The sequence below is a fragment of the Dendrobium catenatum genome, unplaced genomic scaffold (genome assembly GCF_001605985.2).
Source record: "Dendrobium catenatum unplaced genomic scaffold, ASM160598v2 fragScaff_scaffold_114, whole genome shotgun sequence".
NCBI lineage: Eukaryota > Viridiplantae > Streptophyta > Magnoliopsida > Asparagales > Orchidaceae > Dendrobium > Dendrobium catenatum.
Genome location: NW_021318576.1, coordinates 821,856 through 842,795, shown reverse-complemented (window position 1 = coordinate 842,795; position 20,940 = coordinate 821,856). Strand labels below are relative to the sequence as shown.

Here is a 20,940-nt window from a genome sequence, read left to right as displayed (position 1 = left end):
GAAACTCAAGGAAAATGGAGGAAAATCAGGGAAAGTATAATTAACTAGTAGATTCAAGACACACAAACAAAGATACATTTCCCTTCAATCCGAGAGGAAGGAATGACTCTCCAAATCTCTAGCCGTAGCCTAGAGCCAATAACAAAACCCTAGATCTCCATCCCCCCTTTTCCTCCTAACCTCCTAATTAACCATAAAGAAGTTTTACAAAATGTCTAAACAGCCCCTCGCATTCAAAATTTCCCTCCCAAAATTCTTCCCTGGCCCCCGTCGACTTTGCTCCCTCCGCTCGGTTCCGCTTGCGGGTTGCGTTTCCGTCGCGAGAAGACCCGGACCGGTCCGGGTTGGACCGGTCCAGCCGGCCCCTCCTGGGCCGGCGTAACATCAACATTAGAGACTAAAGGTTTTCGCTTGAGTAGATTTAAAACAGAATATATTGAGTGTAATTTTAGTAGTAATAGACCTAGTGAGGGGATTGTGACTTTGGGCAATCAAATCATTAATAAAAGTACACGTTTTAGATATCTTGGATCTATTGTTCAGAGTGATCGTGAAATAGATGGGGATATTATCAGCAGAATTCAAGTTGGATGGTTGAAGTAGAGGAATGCATCGGGCTTGTTGTGTGATAGAAAAGTACCCCTCAAACTTAAGGGAAAATTCTATAAGATGATAGTGAGGCCTGCAATGCTTTATGGTGCTGAATGTTGGCTATTAAAAGAGAAGCATAATACTAAGTTAAGTGTAGCAGAGATGAGGATGCTCAGGTGATGAGTGGCTTTACCCTTAGAGATAGGATAAGACATGAGCATATACGTGAAAAGGTTGGAGTAGCTCCAGTAGAAGATAAGATTAGAGAGAGTCGCCTTAGTGGTTTGGTCACATAAAACGGCGGCCTTCCAATGACCCGGTTAGGAGAGTAGAGGTATAAGATTTGACTTATGTTAAAAAAGGTAGAGGCAGACCTAAAAGGACGTGGTTAGAAAATATTAGGAATTACCTTTCTTTATTAGATTTAAACGAGAATTTGACCTCTAATAGGACACAATGGAGAAAAAGGATTCATGTAGCCGACCCCACGTAGTTGGATAAAGGCTTGATGTTGTTGTTGGCTCCCCGACCTCTCTTTAACAAGCATGAAATTAAAATTACTGTCCCGGCAAACCAGCATCCAAATGTCTGGGCATAATAAATAAAAGGCTACATAATGACTTATCCCGATATTAGCAAGTTCTAAGAAAAAACGTAACAACAGCAGCAACAACAACATATAGCCTTTATCCTGGGCTTTAAGGGGAAAAAAAAAGAAAGAAAAAAGATGCTCTGTAACTATAAGCAAGTAAGCAACAACGAATCAAAAAATAAATTTAGAAATAAATTAAACTTCAGAGCTCACCTCTGAAGGAAGCAATACTTCAGTAATAATCCGAGGCTCAAGCATGGACACAGTTCCAGTATGAGAAGATTTTGAAGTGGCTCTGATCCCTTTTGAGGAAATAATAACAAAATCCCATCAAACTACGTTAAAAACAAATGCAAACAAGTATGGGAACAAGAGTTTTAACACCTCATCAGATACTTACCAGATAAACCATCCATATTTTCTCTAATAGCAGAAGCAGTAATATTGTGCATTAAACATTCTGTAGGAGCAGCTTGTTCAGTTAATGCAGACATTTCGCTAGCCATTGCGGCACTGATCTGCAATCTTCCGTGAAGAAGGGCTCCTGTAACACTATCACCTCGATGAACTGGTCGGTCAGCATCATGAACACCATTCTCAAGAACCATTGCATCACCATTAGCTAATCTGGCCTTGTTTGAATTTGCTTGTTCTCGAGTAATGCCAATATCACCATTACTGGACTTGGCATTAGCAATAGCTACATCATTGGCAGGATTACCATTACCTTCGCCTGTAACAATTACAGCATTTTTGGCACGACCTTTACATTTTGTTAAATCCTCAATCTCCTCTGTTCGCTGAGGTCGGGGAGAAACACCCAACATAGGCTCCAAAAAGGTTGTCCAAATCCTCAATACTTTATCCAACTGGTCTGTAGATGAGCAGACTTCTTGACATGAATATTTTATGATCTGAAAGAGATCATCATGGATATCTCGATCAATATAATCAAAATCCATATTAGGAACTATAGGTCTCCTATTCCCCGCAGCAACAGCAAGAAGAACATCATCCTCTTTCCTTTTCTTCTCACAAATTTCTTTGATTTCAGACAGCAGAACTGCAATAAAAGTTCATTCTAATAATTCGGAAAGTAGTCTTAACAAAAGCATATCTTAACTAGCAAAGATACCACCACTTACCTTTTGCACTCAAGTTCTTTGTATCTTGTTGCTTGAAATAGAAACTGCGATGATCAAGTGATTTGTGATAGTTCTTGGCATAAATTTCAGCCCATACCTTGTTAAAATCAGCACGACACCTTGACCACTCATCTTGCTTCTGCTTCAGGCGAGTCAATATGATAGGCAATGCAAGACTTGCATTTTTACGCAAAACATCCATTACGTCCAGGCCATGATCACCATATAGCCGTTCAATGCACCTCAAGTTTAGAGCTATTTCAAAAAATATAGGACAAAATAATATGAGTCAAAATGCGACCTATAAAAACTGGGAAGTAACAAGCTGCTAAACAGGAAATAAAATATTAATGAACACTAACATGAAAAATGATCCTCAATGCGAAATGGAGATTCTGGTTTGATAGTGTTATCCTGTATCTTCTCAAGCAATTCCTCCACACGCTTGGCAGTTGCATTTACAGATTCTAGTAGCATGTCCAGCTCAAACCTAACACCATCATAACGAACATGCTCAAACAATGAGATATTTAAAGAATACCTATGCAACTCGACAAACATGTGCATCCACAAAATTGATCAAATATAAATAGATTCAATGGTGAACAGAAGCAGAAAAAGGTGACTATCAAAAAACAATTATTTCAAATGTCAGGTGGAATGGAAAAAGTAAAAGCACTTTCTTTTCAGATTGGAATTATCATTACTCTTCAAGCGTTAAAAGATTTTACCGAACAAGCAATATTAAAATCAAAGAAATTGCATGCCTGTCCATAACTAAATAAAGGGGGGAGGGGGGATTTTGTTACCTATCATCTTCACATCTAAAGAGGCTTTCTTCATATTGATTTTTCCTCATGTGTTTGAAAGAATAATCCTCACTACCAGATGTCACTGAGACCCAAACATCATTTAGTACTGATACACCAAGCTCAGTTCTATGGCTAGCAGCAGGCATAGGGTACTGTCAATCAACATATTCAATTGAAGCAGATTAAACTTGATTCAGAAAAATGTCACAAATAGCAGAGAAAAGTGCAGAGTAGTGCATTCTTTACATTCTTTGGGAGCAGACGATAACTAGGGGTACATCTCTGGCAGTTTGAGAGATCAAGCTCTGATATTGGCTTGTATAAATTATATTTTTCCTTATTTGAGAACGAAGAAAGTTTGCTATTAGTTGCTTCTTTGGAGACATATGGCGAAACTCTGTCAATTCGCTCCCTTTCTTTATCTCTCTCCCTATCTCTGTCCCTGTCCTCTTTTTCACGATCCCTGTCTCTATCATCTATCTTAACTGGTCTAGCTGCATTTACTTCATTCCACAAAGGTTCTGATGGTGCAAGACAGTAAAAAATTACATTTTATATAATCAAGTTAAATAATAAGATACAAAAATTTTCAGATTCACATGCATATATCTATAATCTCCTCTTAGAAGGAAAATAGGCTTTCTCCTCCAAAGTTATTTTTAAATATATTGTCTTTTATTATCATCAAATATAAAATTACATCATTCACATTCATTTATAACTTGAAAACTGCTCATGGATCTAGTTTTATCAGCTTTCTTAAGATTTAGTCATTAATAAAAAATATAAAAAATGTGGATGACAAAATGATGTATAAAAGTCTGCCTAAATACTAACCTCTCCCATTATATTTTACAAATCAAAACTAACTATATATGCAATAAGTGTCACGAAGAATTCATGTATTGAGTTTTATGTCATTTTTAACACTTACATATGAAAATCATAATGAACCTGTTATGCATAACATTGGACCGGTCCCAGCTGGACCGGTCCGGTTTTACACCCGGTGGTCCAGAGCCGGGCGGAACCCGCCGATCGCAGAAACGGCGGACGAAGGAGCGGGCTAGGCGGCTTTTGAGCGTTTCGTTGGAGGGAATTTTTGAATGAAAATGGTGTTTATGTAATTTGTATCTTTCCTTTTGCTTTAATTAGAGAGTTATGAGAGAATTAGGTATTATCTTGAATTTGAGTTTTCTCTTTGAGATCTAGGTTTTGTTTTGGGCTCTTGGCTTCGCCGGAGACTTTGGAGAGTACGTTCTTCCTCTCGAATTGAGGAACAAATTGTATCTTTGCAATTTTATTCGTCTACTAATAAAATACTAGCTTTTGCTTGCGTTGGATCTCAATTTTTTCGCGTTTCCTCACTGTTTTCCTGTGTAAAGCTGCTGTCCACTGCTGGAGACAGCAGTTTTTCCCTGGTTCTGCCTCAGTTTTGGCTAGGAATTAATGATTTCAAGTATTTCCTATCAAATTGGTATCAGAGCCTCGATTTGGGACCACCGGCGGCTGAAATTCTGAAATTTCAGCAAGTTTCTCGTCTCCGGAAGAAGTTTTTGAGGATCCGTTAGAAGAACGATAGCCGGAAAGAAGGTGGACGTTTTGGAAGGCGAAGTCGGTCAATTGAAAACCGATTTGGATGAGAGATTCTTTGATTTTTAAAATCAAATCACCACCAACAATGAAAAGTTGGAGGGCAAATTTACGGCCATGGAAGAAATGATGAAGAAATTATTGGAGATGAAGACTAATCCGACGACGTCGGAAGCAAGAGAGACTACCGGAGACCACGGCGTAGGAGGAAATCCGAACCCGCGTAGGGGGAGGAGGAATCAGGATGTAGAGATCTTTGAGGGAGATAACGACATGCCACCTCTAGAGCCACTTTCTAGAGAGGAGATGAGCATGGGAAATGATCGTCGAGGTGCTGATTTTCAGCGTCGAGGTGCTGATTTTCAGCGTCAGGGGGCTGATTTTGAAGGCAGGAGAGTGGAATATGAGGGAAGTGCAGATTTTGGCGAAAGAAGAGAGAAGAATATCAGCGTCGAGGTGCTGATTTTGAAAGGGGAAGAGGGGAATTTGACGACGGATTCGGATACCAATGTCGGAGGTAGGACCGGGACACTTGGGGAGCATCTCCTCTTCGAGGAATGGGAGGTTATGGAGAGTGCCGGGGTAACGGAAGGGATCCGAAGGTGAGGAAGTTGAAGATGCCCATCTTTGAGGGTGAAGATGGTCATGGCTGGATATACAAGGTAGAGCGTTACTTTGCAGTCAACGGGTTGACAGAAGATGAGAAGCTGACGGCGGCAGGACTGTGTCTGGAAGGGAAGGCGTTGGCATGGTATCAGTGGTGAGACAGGAGAGAGCCTATCAAGAACTGGAGAGAGTTCAAGGATTGTTTATTAGAGCGTTTCCGAGCCGATGGGGGAGGAGACTTCTATGAGCAGTTCTTTGCTCTGACTCAGGAGGGGACCGTGGCTGACTATCGGGACATAATCGAGTACTTGGCTAGCCGATTGGACCACATCTCAGAATCAGCCCTAAAGGGGAATTTCATGAAGGGGCTCAAACCGGAAATACAAACAGCTGTCAGAGTGCTGGAGCCAAGGAACTTAGGCAAGGCTATGGAGCTTGTACAATTGGTGGAAGATCTTAAGAGATCAGAAAGAGGATCTCGAAGCAACTACTCAGGGGGATCGTACAAGATGACTACTATTGTATTACCCTCCAAGGGGGTAGCCCCAGGGAACCAGAGGGAGGTGCCCAAGGAGAGATCTGGTGGAGGAGGAAATGGGGGACAATTCAAGAGGCTGACAGAGAAGGAGATGCAAGAAAAGAGAGCAAAGCGGGTGTGCTTCCGTTGTGATGAAAAGTACATGCCGGGGCATAGATGCAAGGACCGAACTCTTCAAGTTCTCCTAGTCTGTGAAGACGAGGAAGACGAGGAGGGAGGTGGGTGCAGGACTGAAGAGGAGGAGGAGGAGAAGCTACACTTGGATGTGGCATAAGTCTCCCTCAACTCTGTAGTGGGATTCACCCCGAGTCACACTATGAAAGTGAGAGGAGAGATAGCTGACCGTGAGGTGGTTGTGTTGATCGATAGTGGGGCAACCCATAATTTCATTTCCACCCAAATTGTTGATCAGATGGGAATGGAACTAGTCGATACCGGAGGCTATGGGGTGATGATGGGCACGGGCAAGGTGGAAATGAGTAGAGGAGTTTGTAGAGAGGTGGTGCTGAAGATTCAGAGGATCGAGGTAAGGGAGGACTTCCTTCCCCTGGAATTGGGGAGCACTGACGTCATCCTAGGGATAAAGTGGCTGCGCACTTTGGGGGAGACTAAAATCAACTGGGGAACACTGAAGATGGAATTGGTGATAGAGGGGAGGAGGATGATTCAGGGTGATGTTGGATTGACCAAGGCTGGGGTTTCTCTCAAATCCCTAATTCGGACCATTCAGCAGGAGGGAGGAGGCTATTTGGTGGAATTGCACAGTTTGGAGGGAGCAAGAATGGAAGAGGGGGGAGACATACCCCTCTCTGTTCAACCGCTGATTCAGCAGTTCCAGGAGGTGTTTCAGCCGCCTCAGAGATTACCACCGCAGAGGGAGAGAGAGCATGCTATTGTGTTGAGGGACGGGGTTTCACCCATCAGTGTACGTCCGTACCGTTACCCTCAGTTCCAGAAAGATGAAATTGAACGATTGATTAGAGAGATGCTGGAAGCAGAGATCATCAGACCCAGCATCAGCCCTTTTTCTAGTCCCGTTCTGTTGGTGAAAAAGAAGGACGACAGCTGGCGATTTTGTGTGGATTACAGGGCACTCAACAAGGAGACGGTACCTGACAAGTTTCCTATACCCGTTATCGACGAACTATTGGATGAATTAAGCGGGTCTGTGATATTTAGCAAGATAGATTTGAAATCGGGCTACCACCAGATTCGAATGAGAAAGGAAGATGTTCCCAAGACGGCTTTTAGAACTCATGAAGGTCATTATGAATTCTTGGTGATGCCTTTTGGTCTCACCAATGCCCCCGCTACTTTCCAGGCCCTGATGAATAAGGTTTTCAAATCATATCTCAGACGGTTTGTGTTAGTATTTTTTGACGACATCCTGATATACAGCAGGTCGGAAGTCGAACATTAGGAACATTTGAAGAAAGTGTTAGAGGTATTGCGAGAGCATCAGTTGAGGGCAAATTTAAAGAAATGCTGCTTTGCACAAGCTATTGTAGAGTACTTGGGACATGTGGTATCAAAGGAAGGAGTGACAGCGGATCAATCTAAAATTGAGGCGATGCTTCAGTGGCCACTACCGAAAAATCTGAAGGCGCTGAGGGGATTTCTGGGATTGACAGGGTATTACCGAAGATTTGTAAAGGGGTATAGCGCCATAGCATGGCCACTTACGGAGCGGTTGAAGAAGGATGGGTTCTTGTGGGGGGAAGCAGCCACATCAGCATTCGAGAGCCTGAAGAGGGCAATGACTACAGTGCCGATCCTTGCTTTGCCAGACTTTACTCAGACATTCATTGTGGAGACAGATGCATCCGAATACGGATTGGGTGCAGTACTTATGCAAAATCAGAGGCCCATCGCTTATTTCAGCCATGTATTGACTGCTAGAGCAAGGATGAAATCAGTATATGAGAGGGAATTGATGGCCATCGTGTTGACCATCTAGAAATGGCAGCCCTACCTACTGGGAAGACACTTCATTGTCAAGACGGATCAGCGGAGCCTGAAATTTCTTCTGGAACAGCGGATGGTGACAGAAGAGCATCAGAGGTGGTTGTCCAAGTTACTGGGGTACGATTTTGAGATTCAGTATAGGCCCGGAGTGGAGAACAAGGTGGCAGATGCCTTGTCCAGATGTATGGAGAAACTACAGACAATTGCTCTGTCCGTTCCTTTGATGCTTGATTGGGAGGCCATCAGAGAAGAAAGCGCTAGAGATGAGAGTTTGGGAAAGATCAGGAGTGAGTTATTGAAGGAACCAGGTAGCCACCCGGGGTACTCACTAGAGGGAGACAAACTGCTGTATCATAGGAGATTTGTGATGCCCCGGACGTCGATCCACATCCCAAACCTACTCCAGGAGTTTCATGGGAGTGCAGTGGGGGCCACTCAGGCGACTAGCTAGGGAGTTGTACTGGAGGGAGTTATTCAGGAGACATACAGGAGACTAGCTAGGGAGTTGTACTGGAAAGGGATGCATAAAGATGTAGAGGAGATGGTAGCCAGATGTGAGGTCTGCCAAAGGAGTAAGTACCTAGCTATGTCACCAGGAGGTTTACTACAACCGCTAGCTTTGCCGGGTAGAGTATGGGAGGAGATATCTATGGACTTCATAGATGGGCTGCCTCGTTCAAATGGGTTCACGGTGATCTTAGTGGTGGTGGACAGGTTGAGCAAGTATGCCCATTTCATTCCCCTCCGACATCCCTACACCGCAGTAACAGTAGCATCAGCCTTCATCAGAGAAGTGGTCAGATTACACGGAGTGCCAGAGGCGATCGTATCAGACAGGGACAAGGTATTCCTCAGCCATTTCTGGAGGGAGTTATTCAGATTGCAGGGAACAGTTCTCAAGAGAAGCACAGCCTACCACCCCCAGACGGATAGCCAGACGGAAGTAGTCAACAGGAGCTTGGAGACTTACCTAAGATACTTCGTTTCAGAAACACCAAAGCTATGGGCAAAGTGGCTATCCTGGGCCGAGTATTGGACGTCATTTCACTCAACTTCACAGATGACCCCATTCAAGGTGTTGTACGGACGGGATCCCCCATACTTGGTACACTTTGGGAGCAATAGTACTCCTGTTTCGTCAGTAGAGGAGTACTTGGCGGAAAGGGATCGAGTGCTCGAGGAGTTAAAGAGGCGTTTGCTGAGGGCGCAGCAAATCATGAAGAAGCAAGCAGATGGGCATAGAAAGGATAAGGTGTTCTTGAAGCTCCGTCCATACAGGCAGAAGACAGTCGCCAACAGGAGGAATGAAAAGCTGGCTCCAAGGTACTTTGGTCCTTATGAGTGATGGAAAAGATTGGGGCAGTAGCATATCGACTGAAATTACCCCCATCGGCGACTATACACCCGGTTTTTCACGTCTCACAGTTGAGAAAGGCCATTGGAGATCACATCACCATTCCCGAGCTGCCGACCACACTTACGGAGGAATTAGAGGTGATCATGGAACCCTTGGAGCTGAGGGGGGGTTCGCCAAAAAGAAGATAAAACTAAGGAAGTGTTAATCCAGTGGAAGAACCTTCCTGACTACGAGGCCACGTGGGAGCCATACGAGAGGACGAAACATCAGTTTCCTGATTTTTACCTTGAGGACAAGGTGATTCTTTGGGAGGGCGGTAATATTACACATAACATTGGACCGGTCCCAGCTGGACCGGTCCAGTTCTACACCCGACGGTCCAGAGCCGGGCGGAACACGCTGATCGCAGAAACGGCAGACGAAGGAGCGGGCTAGGCGGTTTTTGAGCGTTTCGTTGGAGGAAATTTTTGAATGAAAAGGGTGTTTATGTAATTTGTATCTTTCCTTTTGCTTTAATTAGAGAGTTATGAGAGAATTAGGGATTATCTTGCATTTGAGTATTCTCTTTGAGATCTAGGTTTTGTTTTGGGCTCTTGGCTTCGCCGGAGACTTTGGAGAGTACATTCTTCCTCTCGAATTGAAGAACAAATTGTATCTTTGCAATTTTATTCGTCTACTAATAAAATACTAGCCTTTGCTTGCGTTGGATCTCAGTTTTCTCGCGTTTCCTCACTGTTTTCCTGTGTAAAGCTGCTGTCCACTGCTGGAGATAGCAGTTTTTCCCTGGTTCCGCCTCAGTTTTGTCTAGGAATTACTTGATTTCAAGTATTTCCTATCAGAACCCCCGCACTGCCCACGGAGAAACTTGTAACACATCAAATGGATTGTAAATCGTTCTTAAAAATATTTTAGATTGTGTATTCCAATAATTTTAATGATGTTAGAAAGATTTCGCAATGCAGATTTTGCATTTGAAGACCAAATTTAGGAATTTAAATAAGAGAAAATATGCCAGTACATATATAGATTTTTCTTCCAATGTAGAACGTAGATATATGGAAATTAAAAAAAAAAAAGAGGGAGGGGGGTGTGGGGGAGGGATATTTGACATACTTTTATTGAATACACCTGTGAGAAATCCATCTGCATCAAAAACTCTCAATTAGAAACCATCAAGCCAATCCATAGGTCTCAAATAAAGGTAAAGCTTAATGAAATTTATGCTAATCAAGAAATTCCAAACTTACCAATATTCTCACAGTGTGCCAAAAATTCAATAAATCCATCCATTAGATCAGGATATTTTCCAAGAATATCACTTACCTGCGAATTATATAAAATGGTTAGTAGGAATTACAAGCGAGGCAGGCCTTCCCTTATTGGGTCAAAAAGCAAGCAATATACCTATTAGTATAAACAGAAAAAAGGCATAGGTATGCATGCATAAGATAAATGTTAACATATATCCGTACTCAAAATAAGCGAACTAAGAACAGATGCATTCACATGTACGTCTCTATAAATACAGTTTGTTGACAGAAATATAAATTGCAACTAAAACACATGCATTCAACCATCTTGAAAGAGTATATTTTAATGAAATGTAAATTCTTCATGAAATAAACCTATAACTGAAAAAAAAAAGAAATTATGCAAACAAAAATACAAAAAAAAAAATTCATGATTATTATTAAAAAAAGGGTATAGTTATCCTAATTTTTACCAAGCTCTATTCCTCCACATAGCTTTGCATGAATTGGAAATCTACCAATATAATAATGCCAAATAATTGTACAGAATATTTGCTCAACAAGTTGAATGCAACAGAATTGCATCTTCAACCTTAAGTGATCCAGAATAATAGCTTCCATGGGAAATTAATCTCTCATTATTTTCATCATACAATAAACATCACCTTGCAAATCAAGAGTAATTACACTTCTTAGATTAACAAATCAGGCAGATAAAATTTTAGAAGAAACTACACAAGAAACTTGGTGGATATTGAATTTGAGCTGAATTGAACTGGCTTGACCTTCAATTAATCCTGGTATAAACCCAAGCAAGCATGCAGACTACAATCAATGGCATAAACTCTTTTTTATGTTCAAGCTGGATCAATGTTTAAAATGCGTATTTGGGTATTAAGGCGTTTTTCATTCGTGAAGCGAGGCGTAAGCCTCAAAATCAAAAGATTGCATAAACATAAAATGATAAATTTGTTATATACTAATGAGTGAATAATATAAAACATAAAAAAGCATAAGATGTGAAGTGAAATTAAAATATATCAATAATAAGACAACATGAAATATAGTTTAATTCAAAATTCTATCTTTCCGAAATCCCAATATTCTTTTCATTAACATATAATTCCGATTTCCAAAAATAAATAGCAATGACATATCACATAAGAACTCATAAGTTATCAGCACTGTCATCACTAAGGGGTTCTTCATTTGAATCATCATTATGGTGAACTGCTCTCTCCCCTTCCTCCTCTCCTATAGAGTCTAATGTCGAGCATTTACTTCAAGATTTATGTAAGTTTTAATATATATAGCAATGAGGCGTAAGCCTCATGCCAATGAGGCGTAAGCCTCATGCCAATGAGGCGAAGCGGACCTCAGCCAAGTTGAGGCGCAGGCCTCATAAAAAAAACTCGAGGCGTAAGCATCGAGTTTTTTACCGGAATTGCGCAAAGGCGAGCCTCATATTGCGCAATTTTAAACCATGAGTTGGATAAGGCAATCAAAATACTAATGTTAAATATTCAATACGAGAAGGGTGGTGTTGGTTTTCAAATTTCAAGCATCCAGCTTCGCCGGACTCTACAAAATTGATAATTTAGGACAAAATGTCAACCATGAGCTGATGAGGTCATCGATAGGAGATTTTGGCGCGTCTATCAGAGACGACCACGGAGATCGACGGCCATGATTGCTAGCCTTTATTTTTTATTTTACTTGTACCATCAGTTTTCACATTATGCCTTTATTTTCGTAGTTTCCCATTTTACCCCTGAGGGTAGTAGTTGCTTTTGTAGCCCCAAGGGGCATTTTAGACTTTTGCACTTTATTTTCTTTGGGGCCTATTTATATGGCCATTGTATCTTGTATGAGGATTTTATTGAAGGAATGATATTTCTTGCTTGTTCTCTTTGTGAGTGCATGGAGATCTCTATGTGAGTTCTTCGATTGGGATCTCTTAGTGAGTTTCTCCACGTTTTCCTTTTTTTTATTTTATTCAATTCCTTTTCTTTTCCGCAAGAAGAGCTCCACCTACATCCCCCTCTAGAGGTTGCCGCCGACTTCCTCCTTTGGGGATCTCCCGCCGCCGGCCACACCACCCACCTCCGATCACCCCTTGCCGCCCCATCACCATCCGCCTCCTACCCTCTCATGATGCTTTGAATTTTGAAATTTGGGCTCCAAAATTCTTCCCAAATTCATAAATTCTATATTTGGAAAGTTTGTAATTGAATCCAAATTGAATTTAAAATCAAATTGGATTTCATTAAGATTCATCCTAGTCATCATGCCAAGGTTGGAAACCTCTCTCCCTCTCTCCAAACCCGCCTCCCTCTAGTAATCCCGCCGGCCCCCCTATCAAGCCATCCCATTAATTTTGCATTCAATCACCTAATGTAATTTGAAATCCTAAATTGAATGCAAATATTTTTCCCTCCAAGCTTACTAAAAGTGAAATAATTTCAGTTTTCAATCTCCTCCCTTCTCTCCTCACCGCCGGCTCCCCATTGGCTTCACTGAAATTTTAATTAATGCCTTAATTGCATTAATTAGGAATTTCAAATCCCATTGCTATTTCCCCCCCAAATTCATAAAACTGAAATCAAATTCAGTTTTCCAAAAGCTCTCTCCTCTCCTCACCCTAATTCCACCGCCGGCCTCACCCCTTGCTCCCAACCCGCCGGCCCCTAGCTCCCCCTTTGGGGATTCCGTCGCAACGCCCCTCTATCCCACTTCAATGTTGTATGGAGGTTCTCGAATGGAATTTCGGGTTTGAATACGACGATCAAGGACGAGTAGACATCCTCCGGTCACAATTCTTCGACGTCGGATTTGATTTCGACGATACCGTGAAAGAATATTTGGCCCGCATCGTGCCGACGCTCATAGAATCAGTCGACGAACACTTCTCCGACTACACCTGGCTTATCGAAGGTCGATCTACCGTGCCTCCTCCGCCTCCGAAATCTTCTTCCACGGCGACGTTCCTTGGCGCTTCCATCTTAGTGGCAACCTCCATGCTAGTTTGGACAATCTTCCGCCGTTCAACTTAGTCTTCGTAGGAAGAGAGTGCTAAAGACCTCAAAGTGTGAACAACTTGGTATTAATCGTGGGATTTTTACTTACTAGCTATTGTGTTATGTTTTCTTTTGCAATTGCTTAAAAGACTTGGCTCTCTTGTTGTAGTTTCTTTGCCTAGCATATTGAACACCACGAATGATTTATAATTGACTTAACTTTGACGCATGATTAAATAATTTGAGAAGCTGAAATTTAATTCTCGTTTTAAATTCTTGTGTAACTCTCCAACGCATCACATCATGAGCTCAGCCCCAAAAGATTATTCAGGCTGAAGTCATTGTAATGATAACATTTCATTCCAAGCTAAACAAATGTGCCAGCATGGTAAATTTTGCAACAACCTAAAGCAGATCCTTCCTAAGCTTTTCAAAATAGAGTTTTACATACATGCGCCTAAATGCCTGAGGTATTGTTTCAATGACTACTTCAAATATCACAGTCCATCTATCACCAATAACAACTCTTAACGCAATTAACAGGGCAGATTCCAATACTTGTTTCCACAGCATAACCTACACTATAACTACTGGCATCACAGCATTACTTCTACTCATATTTATCATCCAACCATTGTGTTTTGTTAAAATCATTTTATTAGCCTTCAATAAAGATAATTCCAGTATCAACTACATGGCAAACCAAGCCGTACAGTACCCAAATCTTAATAATGCTAGCGTAATAAATTTATAAAACTGTAAAGAATATCTGGTGCCAAAAGTAATTCAGAGGATTTCTTTTTAATTTTTTTTAATATTATATTGAGCAGGGGAAATAGGAAATGGTTGTTTGGCAATATAAGCAATAAAGAATTGCCACCTGTAAATTAAACAGAAGTACCATAAGAATTATATCAGAAAGGTTAAATGAAGAAAAGAAACTGTACCAGATTCGTCAGTTCAGTTCTTGTAATGATCTCCTTGCTATATATATGTAAACACTTCAGAAACTCTTGGTACGTATCTGGTTGCAGCTTTTCCTTGATTTTCTCACAAAAATTAAATTCTTGTGTGTATACACCTGAAATGATTATCATATCATGAGGCTAGGGGATGAGAAGGAAGAACGCTACAAGTACCAGCATACCAGGCAGATGAATCAAATCAACTAAAATATGTGGACCGAATAAACTTATTTTAAAATTAATCTATCAACAAACAATAAATTCAACAAAAGATTAAATTATAACTTGTATAAACATTCTAAGGTCATGGGTAGGAAAAAGAAAAATAGATAAACAATTGAAAGGATCAATTTAAATTTTTCATAGTATCAAATTAATGGAAGTTCGAAAATTCAAATAAAATTAGGTCCAACTAAAGAAATCATATTTAGATATCCAAAAACATTGAGACTTCCGAATCAATTAAATACCTACATGAGAGTTAGCAAGTTCAGGGCACAAAACTACTTCATTGCCAAACATAAAATTTTGATCATAAACTTAAATGTTGCAAACATTCAAAATATTAACAATTATATTGGGTTGGAAAAAAAAATTAAGACAAAATTAAGCGCACAGGAGAATAAAAGATAAAAAACGATGCCAGAAAATCAATGGAAGCAGTGGATTTAGGATTCACATGCTCTATTAGAAAATAGAGAAATATAAAAAGCTTACTCTTCATGGCATTCTTATCATCAACTGAAGAACCAGCTATGTTGTACATTCCAAATTCATCAGCGCCTTCTCCCTGGTGCCTTTGGTCAGTGGATTCATCAACCCTACGAGAAGGTTTCCTTTTTAGATGTATTTCCAAATCCTTACAATCATGCTCCATGTCTTGCTCATCCCTGTCACCATCTCTTCTATCCCTTTCTTCCTTTCTATCCTTTTCCTTCTCAGCACGTCTCTTCTGCCTCTCAAGTTCTGAATCAGGACGATCAACACTAAGGTCTCGCTCAGGATGTGCGTTGTAAACCCTTTCCTTCTAAGAAAGAGTATAATGCACCATTAGCTGAAAAGTCTACAAAATTCAACCACATAATAAAAAATCTATAAAACAAGCCAACGAAAAGTGTTTTGGCAGACAAAAAATGTGACGAGACTTGTCAATAATTTAATGCTCCAACAATAACCAACGAATCAAACTATCATAGATGGTATATGACACGTCATTTAAAGATTTTTGCATGCAATAGCTATATACAAATGCAAAAAAAAAAAAAAATTAATGTTTATTTGTAAATCTTATAAATAGACCGCAACGTCAAAGTTTTCCAAGGATACCTAATACCTTTTCCATGTGAGGATGTCTCACGTTTGGCATCATAGAGCTCCTCTCATCACGCCTGGTAAAGGATTTACCCGACAATAAATGTTGAGCAGTTGTAGCAGAGGTATCAGGTAAGAAATGTGTAAACTCCCCTAGTAAATCATGATGATTTTCAAAAAGCACAGCCACCTAAAGACAGAAAGCGATCATAGTTAAATAACCATTTAAAAACAAATTAAATATGCAATATACCCTTTCATTGTATACAATGATGATTTTTAAAAAAGAAGCACTGCCACTGAATGAAAGAATATGACCATGCTTGTAAAAACAAACACAATATTAAATTTTGCCCTTCCATAGTATTATCATCAAATACCTCTTGGTAAACCTCATGGATTGATTTGTTCTCCCTCCTATACATATTTAGAATATCTAAAAATGACTTGTAAATGTGTTCATCATCGTGAAATCGACTCTGCAGTCAGAAAAGAAAATAGCCTTAGCTGAGAAGAGATTCAACAAAACAATCCAAATTAGAAAACTCCCTTCTCTTAAAATCAGTACCTTAATTTTGTTCACAAAGCTAATAGCCTCCTGAAACTCAACAGGCTTCTTGTCCTCAGGAAGCTTTATCTCATAGCCTTTAGGCAGGAAGGTGTTGAAACCCAAGATAAGATCACGATGCCCCTTAAATAATTCTTTCACTCGCATAATTACTCCACTTGTATCAATCCTGCAACCAAACAGTACCAGAGAAAACCAAAAAAAACATTTCATGGATGCAAAAACGGCATTAATAAATAAATCAACAAAACAAAAGATAATTTCAGGCATTCGTGGCAGATCTGAGCAGACCTCTGGCTCTTGAAATCCTTCATTACTTCCAGAAAGTCATCGTACTTCTCTCTATTGTCCAGAAATATCTCTTTAACAGCCTTCAAATACGCCAAGGCGTCATTAGTTGTCAACTTCTGAGTACTACTTGCGGCAGATGCAGGAGCCATATGTGGTTGCCCGAATCTTCAAAAAGACCATCAAACTCAAATAAATTATCACAGATCCAAAATCATGTCACCATGACCAGCCAAACAAAAAAAGCTCGTAAGGGGCAAACACAACAGAAAGCCTCCTTTCCTGTCCACCCAACTCGTTATTCCGAGTATGGAAACTAGGACGAATTAAAACATTAAGAATTTCACGCCAGGAGGGCAGAGATTATTAAGTATATCAGCGAAGACCTATATGAATAGCGACTTCAAAATCCTCATTCGAAGTCTGAAAGCATCAAGCAATCGGTATCCATAAATCACAAATATACAAATAAATTGGAATTCAGCAAGCAATCTAATTACCCCAATTAGCCCATCAGGTCTCTGGAGAAATTCTAGAACTAAGCAGTAACGGTACTCCCAAATGAAAACACAAGCATAAAAACCCACTTCTACAAATCTAGAAGAAAGCAAGCCCCGATTAAACAAAATCAATCCAAAGTATCCACCCACGAAACTGGGAAAAAATTGGGGCAAAAATTCCAAAGTAACTACAATAAAAAAAAGAGTAATAATAAAGATAAACCGAAAACAAAGCTAATAACTCACGGATCCGATCTCGACAAGTTTGGCCGCTTCAGCTGGGAGCCCATGAAACCCTCCTCCTCGCCGGTCCGTTTCATGTGCCCATCCACCAATCCTTCTCTAAACCCACAAAACCGTGTCCCTTCTTCCTCGAAGTACTTCGAAAACGAAAACAAATTACACACAAAAATTCATCGATCTCGTCTGATCACCGCCGCCCTGACGCCCCCAATCGATACACAGGGCTGAAATCTATCAGATCGCTGCAATTACAAGACAGAGTGCGGTCGCCACCCAAAAAAACGCAATATATGCACGCTCCTGCGAGAAGAACAGAATCGCCGTTCGAGAGAGAATCGCAGAGAACAGACCTATCTCTTGTAGAAAAGAAGAGAAGAGCGTGCAACGGAAGGAAAAACGGAGGCGCTAAAAGTAAAAAATAAAATTAGGAGTTTTAAGGGTTATATATTTTTACCAACTAGCTAATTCTATTTATGTAAACAAACCTATATATATATATATATATATGTAATTATCATTAAAAAGAAAAGAAAAAGATAAAAGATATTATGTGATAGTCAATCTATCACATTCTTCCTACTCAAGTTAATAAATTTTGAAGGAAGTTCACTATCAACAAAAACATTCCCAAGAAAAAAAAAAATCACATAAGAGGGTATGGCGAGAACAGAAATCAATCATTTTATTACTATCTCTAGAAACAAAAACGAAAATTGTATTCCTTAAAGACTTCTAGAAAAGAGAAATCCATTCTTTGAATTATTTTATTTAGTTCTTTGAATTCTTTTATTCCATTCTTTGGTCTTCCTTACTAAATTATGCAATAAATTGATAATGTTAACATTATCACATTTAATAATAATTCATTTCTTGTCAGTCATCCATTCTTGGATTATTTTCCTGAAATCGAAAATAGCGATCAATTTCGCCAATAACGATATATCCCAATGAACTAATTTCTTTTCATACATAAGTAATAATCTTCTGTTATGGTCTCGCAACACAACAGCTATACCCGTTATATTAGCCTGTGTAAGAGAAGCATTTTTATGTTCAATTTTAACCAATCTGGAGGAGGTGGATACCAATCTTTATACAGCACATCACACTAGTTAATATCCCAGTTCTGACAAATCGGATACAATTGCGGATGAATTGATTTTAAAAGAATTTGAGCTGCAATCATTGAAGCTGAAGGCACCATCTTTCCATGCTTAAAGTAATTTCTGGCTTTCCAATTCTAATGGACAGCTGTGTTGACCTCATTTTTGTATGGGGTCACTTGGACCAATCCAGATCTCATATCCATTTAGACCTTAGGATATATCTAGACCCTAGGATCCTTCTACAATCCATATCTCAGGATATATCTAGACCCTAGGATTCCTCCAGACCACTATAGACTCTAGGATCCTCGTAGACTTCAGACCCTATGATCTATCTAGACCTTAGGATCTACCTAAACCCTAGGATCCTTTTAGAATTCAGACCCTAGGATTCCTCCAGACTAATCTAAATCCTAGGATCTACCTAGACCTTAGATTAATTTAGACCATAGGATTAATTCAGATCTTAAATCATTCCAAACTCTAGGTTTGTCTAGACCCTAGGATCAAATCTGATCTTAGATCAACCTATATCTCATAAATCTAGAATCCTAATCAATCTAGATTAAAATCAAATACATACTTCAAACATATCAAGCCTTTAAACCTATCATGATCCCAACTCCAGCTCAAACCTTGATCATGTCTCTGATCAAGCTTCCTATCATATCACTTATGATCATCAAAATGATCATAACTGATATAGATAATTCAAATCCAATCATCCAAAATCCTGATCAGTCCAGATCTTAAACCAACCTAGAAATAAAATCTATCAAGTTCAAATCCTGGCCCTTGGTCAACCTAGTCTACCAAGTAAACCTAGGCTGACCAAATCAAACCATCAGCTCATGTCAATCCAATAAAACATTGAATCAACATCAAACCCACTCAATTTTATCTAGTTATATCCTCCAATGATTTGGACTTGATTAGACCCATTGACCTAGTCAATAGTTAACCTAGTCAACTAAACTCAAATATAGTCAAACTTGACCTATTAGGTTCAAAATCACCTTAACCATTTAAGTTAAGCTCTCTTAGTCTCCAAATCCCTCAAACTTTCAAGCTCCTTTCAAAACTTGATTCAAATATTTTCAAATCTTTTTTAAGTCAAATCACTTTGAGTATGACTTACTCAAACCCAAACCCATAGTCAAATCATATCTTCCACATGTCCTTCTATTCAATTTGCTTCACGAAACTTCAAGCATATTCCATTCAATGCTTTGAACCTTCTTTGATTTAATATGGGTCAAACTCAAGCTAAGTTGACCAAGTCAATAGATTAAGACTTGGTCAAAATAGCTCAAATTCCTTCTCATGCATTCAAACTCCAACTTGTAAGCCTCAAACATCCTTCAAATCACTTCAACTAGTAAATAATGTTTTCCCCATGTACACCTAAGCATAGGTTGACTATTTGACTAGTTAAATAGTCAAAAAATGCTTTGAATGGGGCTTTAAGTGAACAAACCCTATTAAATACTCATCCATTTCCTTAGGCATTGGGCCCAAGGTATCCAAACAGCTCACCAGGCCACCTTACTACCACCTCAGTAGTCCAAGTGGCATTGAACTTGTCAAACAATCAAACTAAGCAAATGGAATGGTCAAAGATGGTCAAATGACCTCTTAGTCCTAATCCATTCCATTTACTTAATAGGCATCTCCTACATGCTTTGAATCTATTCAATGATTTTCCTAATCAAGTTGATATTTTTTTTCAAAAGATTGGGTGTGCTTTGAGGATCATTCTTCCTTGTATAAGAGAATCAGTTTTCTTCTCTAATACTTGAGATATAATCCTAGCATTAAAAAAAAAAAAGAACAATCATTTTGAGATTTTAAAGAAAGTGAAGCCTCTTCTAAAATCAGTTCAAATTAAAAGATGGGCAAAGTGCATTAAAAATCAAGAAATGCACGAAGAGCACCAAAAGTCAAAAAGATGCGCAAAGTGCATCACCAAAAAAAGAGAAGAAGAGTAAGAAGCATTCCTTATTTTAAATCCTTTAATCTCAGAATAAAAACCCGATCACCTTTAGATATTTGACTTTGAAAATCTTGAATCTAAATTATTCACCATGCATGAATTATCTATTAGATAAAAAAATATCGTGCAAGAGAATTGAAAGATCAAATTTCTACTTCTTACTTACATCCTTTTGAAATTAATTTTAATTCAAAATATTCAAGGGAGACCCTAGTTTAGTTTCTAAGAAACTTGGTCTGGGTCAGTGAAAACTAAGTTCTCAAACCTTTGAAGGTTAGTTAAAATCGATCCACTTCTCAGTACACTTGTAAATTTTCTCCCGCTTGTTGTTCCAATAGGGTCCAAATAGTTAGAGGAAATTTTCTAATAGAAAGAACAAATCCTCTACTATTGATAAAAATTCAAATATTGTCATTGAGAAATGTGTCTAGGTCCTTACATATAGACATCTTTTCCTTCAAGGCCTCCTTAACAAAATTACACTATAAGTTGGGTCCAAA

The 20,940-nt window shown here is 39.5% G+C and overlaps 1 protein-coding gene across 3 annotated transcripts in view; it reads right to left on the bottom strand.

Moving 5' to 3' along the window:
- The window catches only part of LOC110094643 (paired amphipathic helix protein Sin3-like 4), a 39,468-nt gene extending 21,713 nt beyond the window's left edge, over nucleotides 1-17,755 (bottom strand). For 2 of the 3 annotated variants that reach the window (XR_002302889.2, XM_020819908.2), the window contains exons 1-15: nucleotides 17,345-17,755; nucleotides 16,602-16,766; nucleotides 16,311-16,479; nucleotides 16,123-16,221; nucleotides 15,765-15,932; nucleotides 15,149-15,458; nucleotides 14,414-14,547; nucleotides 10,447-10,522; nucleotides 10,313-10,342; nucleotides 3,387-3,661; nucleotides 3,138-3,292; nucleotides 2,691-2,818; nucleotides 2,329-2,583; nucleotides 1,584-2,246; nucleotides 1,397-1,485 (exon numbers count right to left, since the gene is read on the bottom strand). Coding sequence is in view for 2 of the 3 variants with exons in the window: in XM_020819908.2 (XP_020675567.1) it covers nucleotides 1,397-1,485; nucleotides 1,584-2,246; nucleotides 2,329-2,583; nucleotides 2,691-2,818; nucleotides 3,138-3,292; nucleotides 3,387-3,661; nucleotides 10,313-10,342; nucleotides 10,447-10,522; nucleotides 14,414-14,547; nucleotides 15,149-15,458; nucleotides 15,765-15,932; nucleotides 16,123-16,221; nucleotides 16,311-16,479; nucleotides 16,602-16,766; nucleotides 17,345-17,418 (2,790 nt within the window). In the remaining variant the exon portion in view is untranslated. The remainder of the gene's footprint in view (nucleotides 1-1,396; nucleotides 1,486-1,583; nucleotides 2,247-2,328; nucleotides 2,584-2,690; nucleotides 2,819-3,137; nucleotides 3,293-3,386; nucleotides 3,662-10,312; nucleotides 10,343-10,446; nucleotides 10,523-14,413; nucleotides 14,548-15,148; nucleotides 15,459-15,764; nucleotides 15,933-16,122; nucleotides 16,222-16,310; nucleotides 16,480-16,601; nucleotides 16,767-17,344) is intronic. The other variant, XM_020819909.2, reaches the window with a different exon arrangement.
- Nucleotides 17,756-20,940: the final 3,185 nt, after the last annotated feature.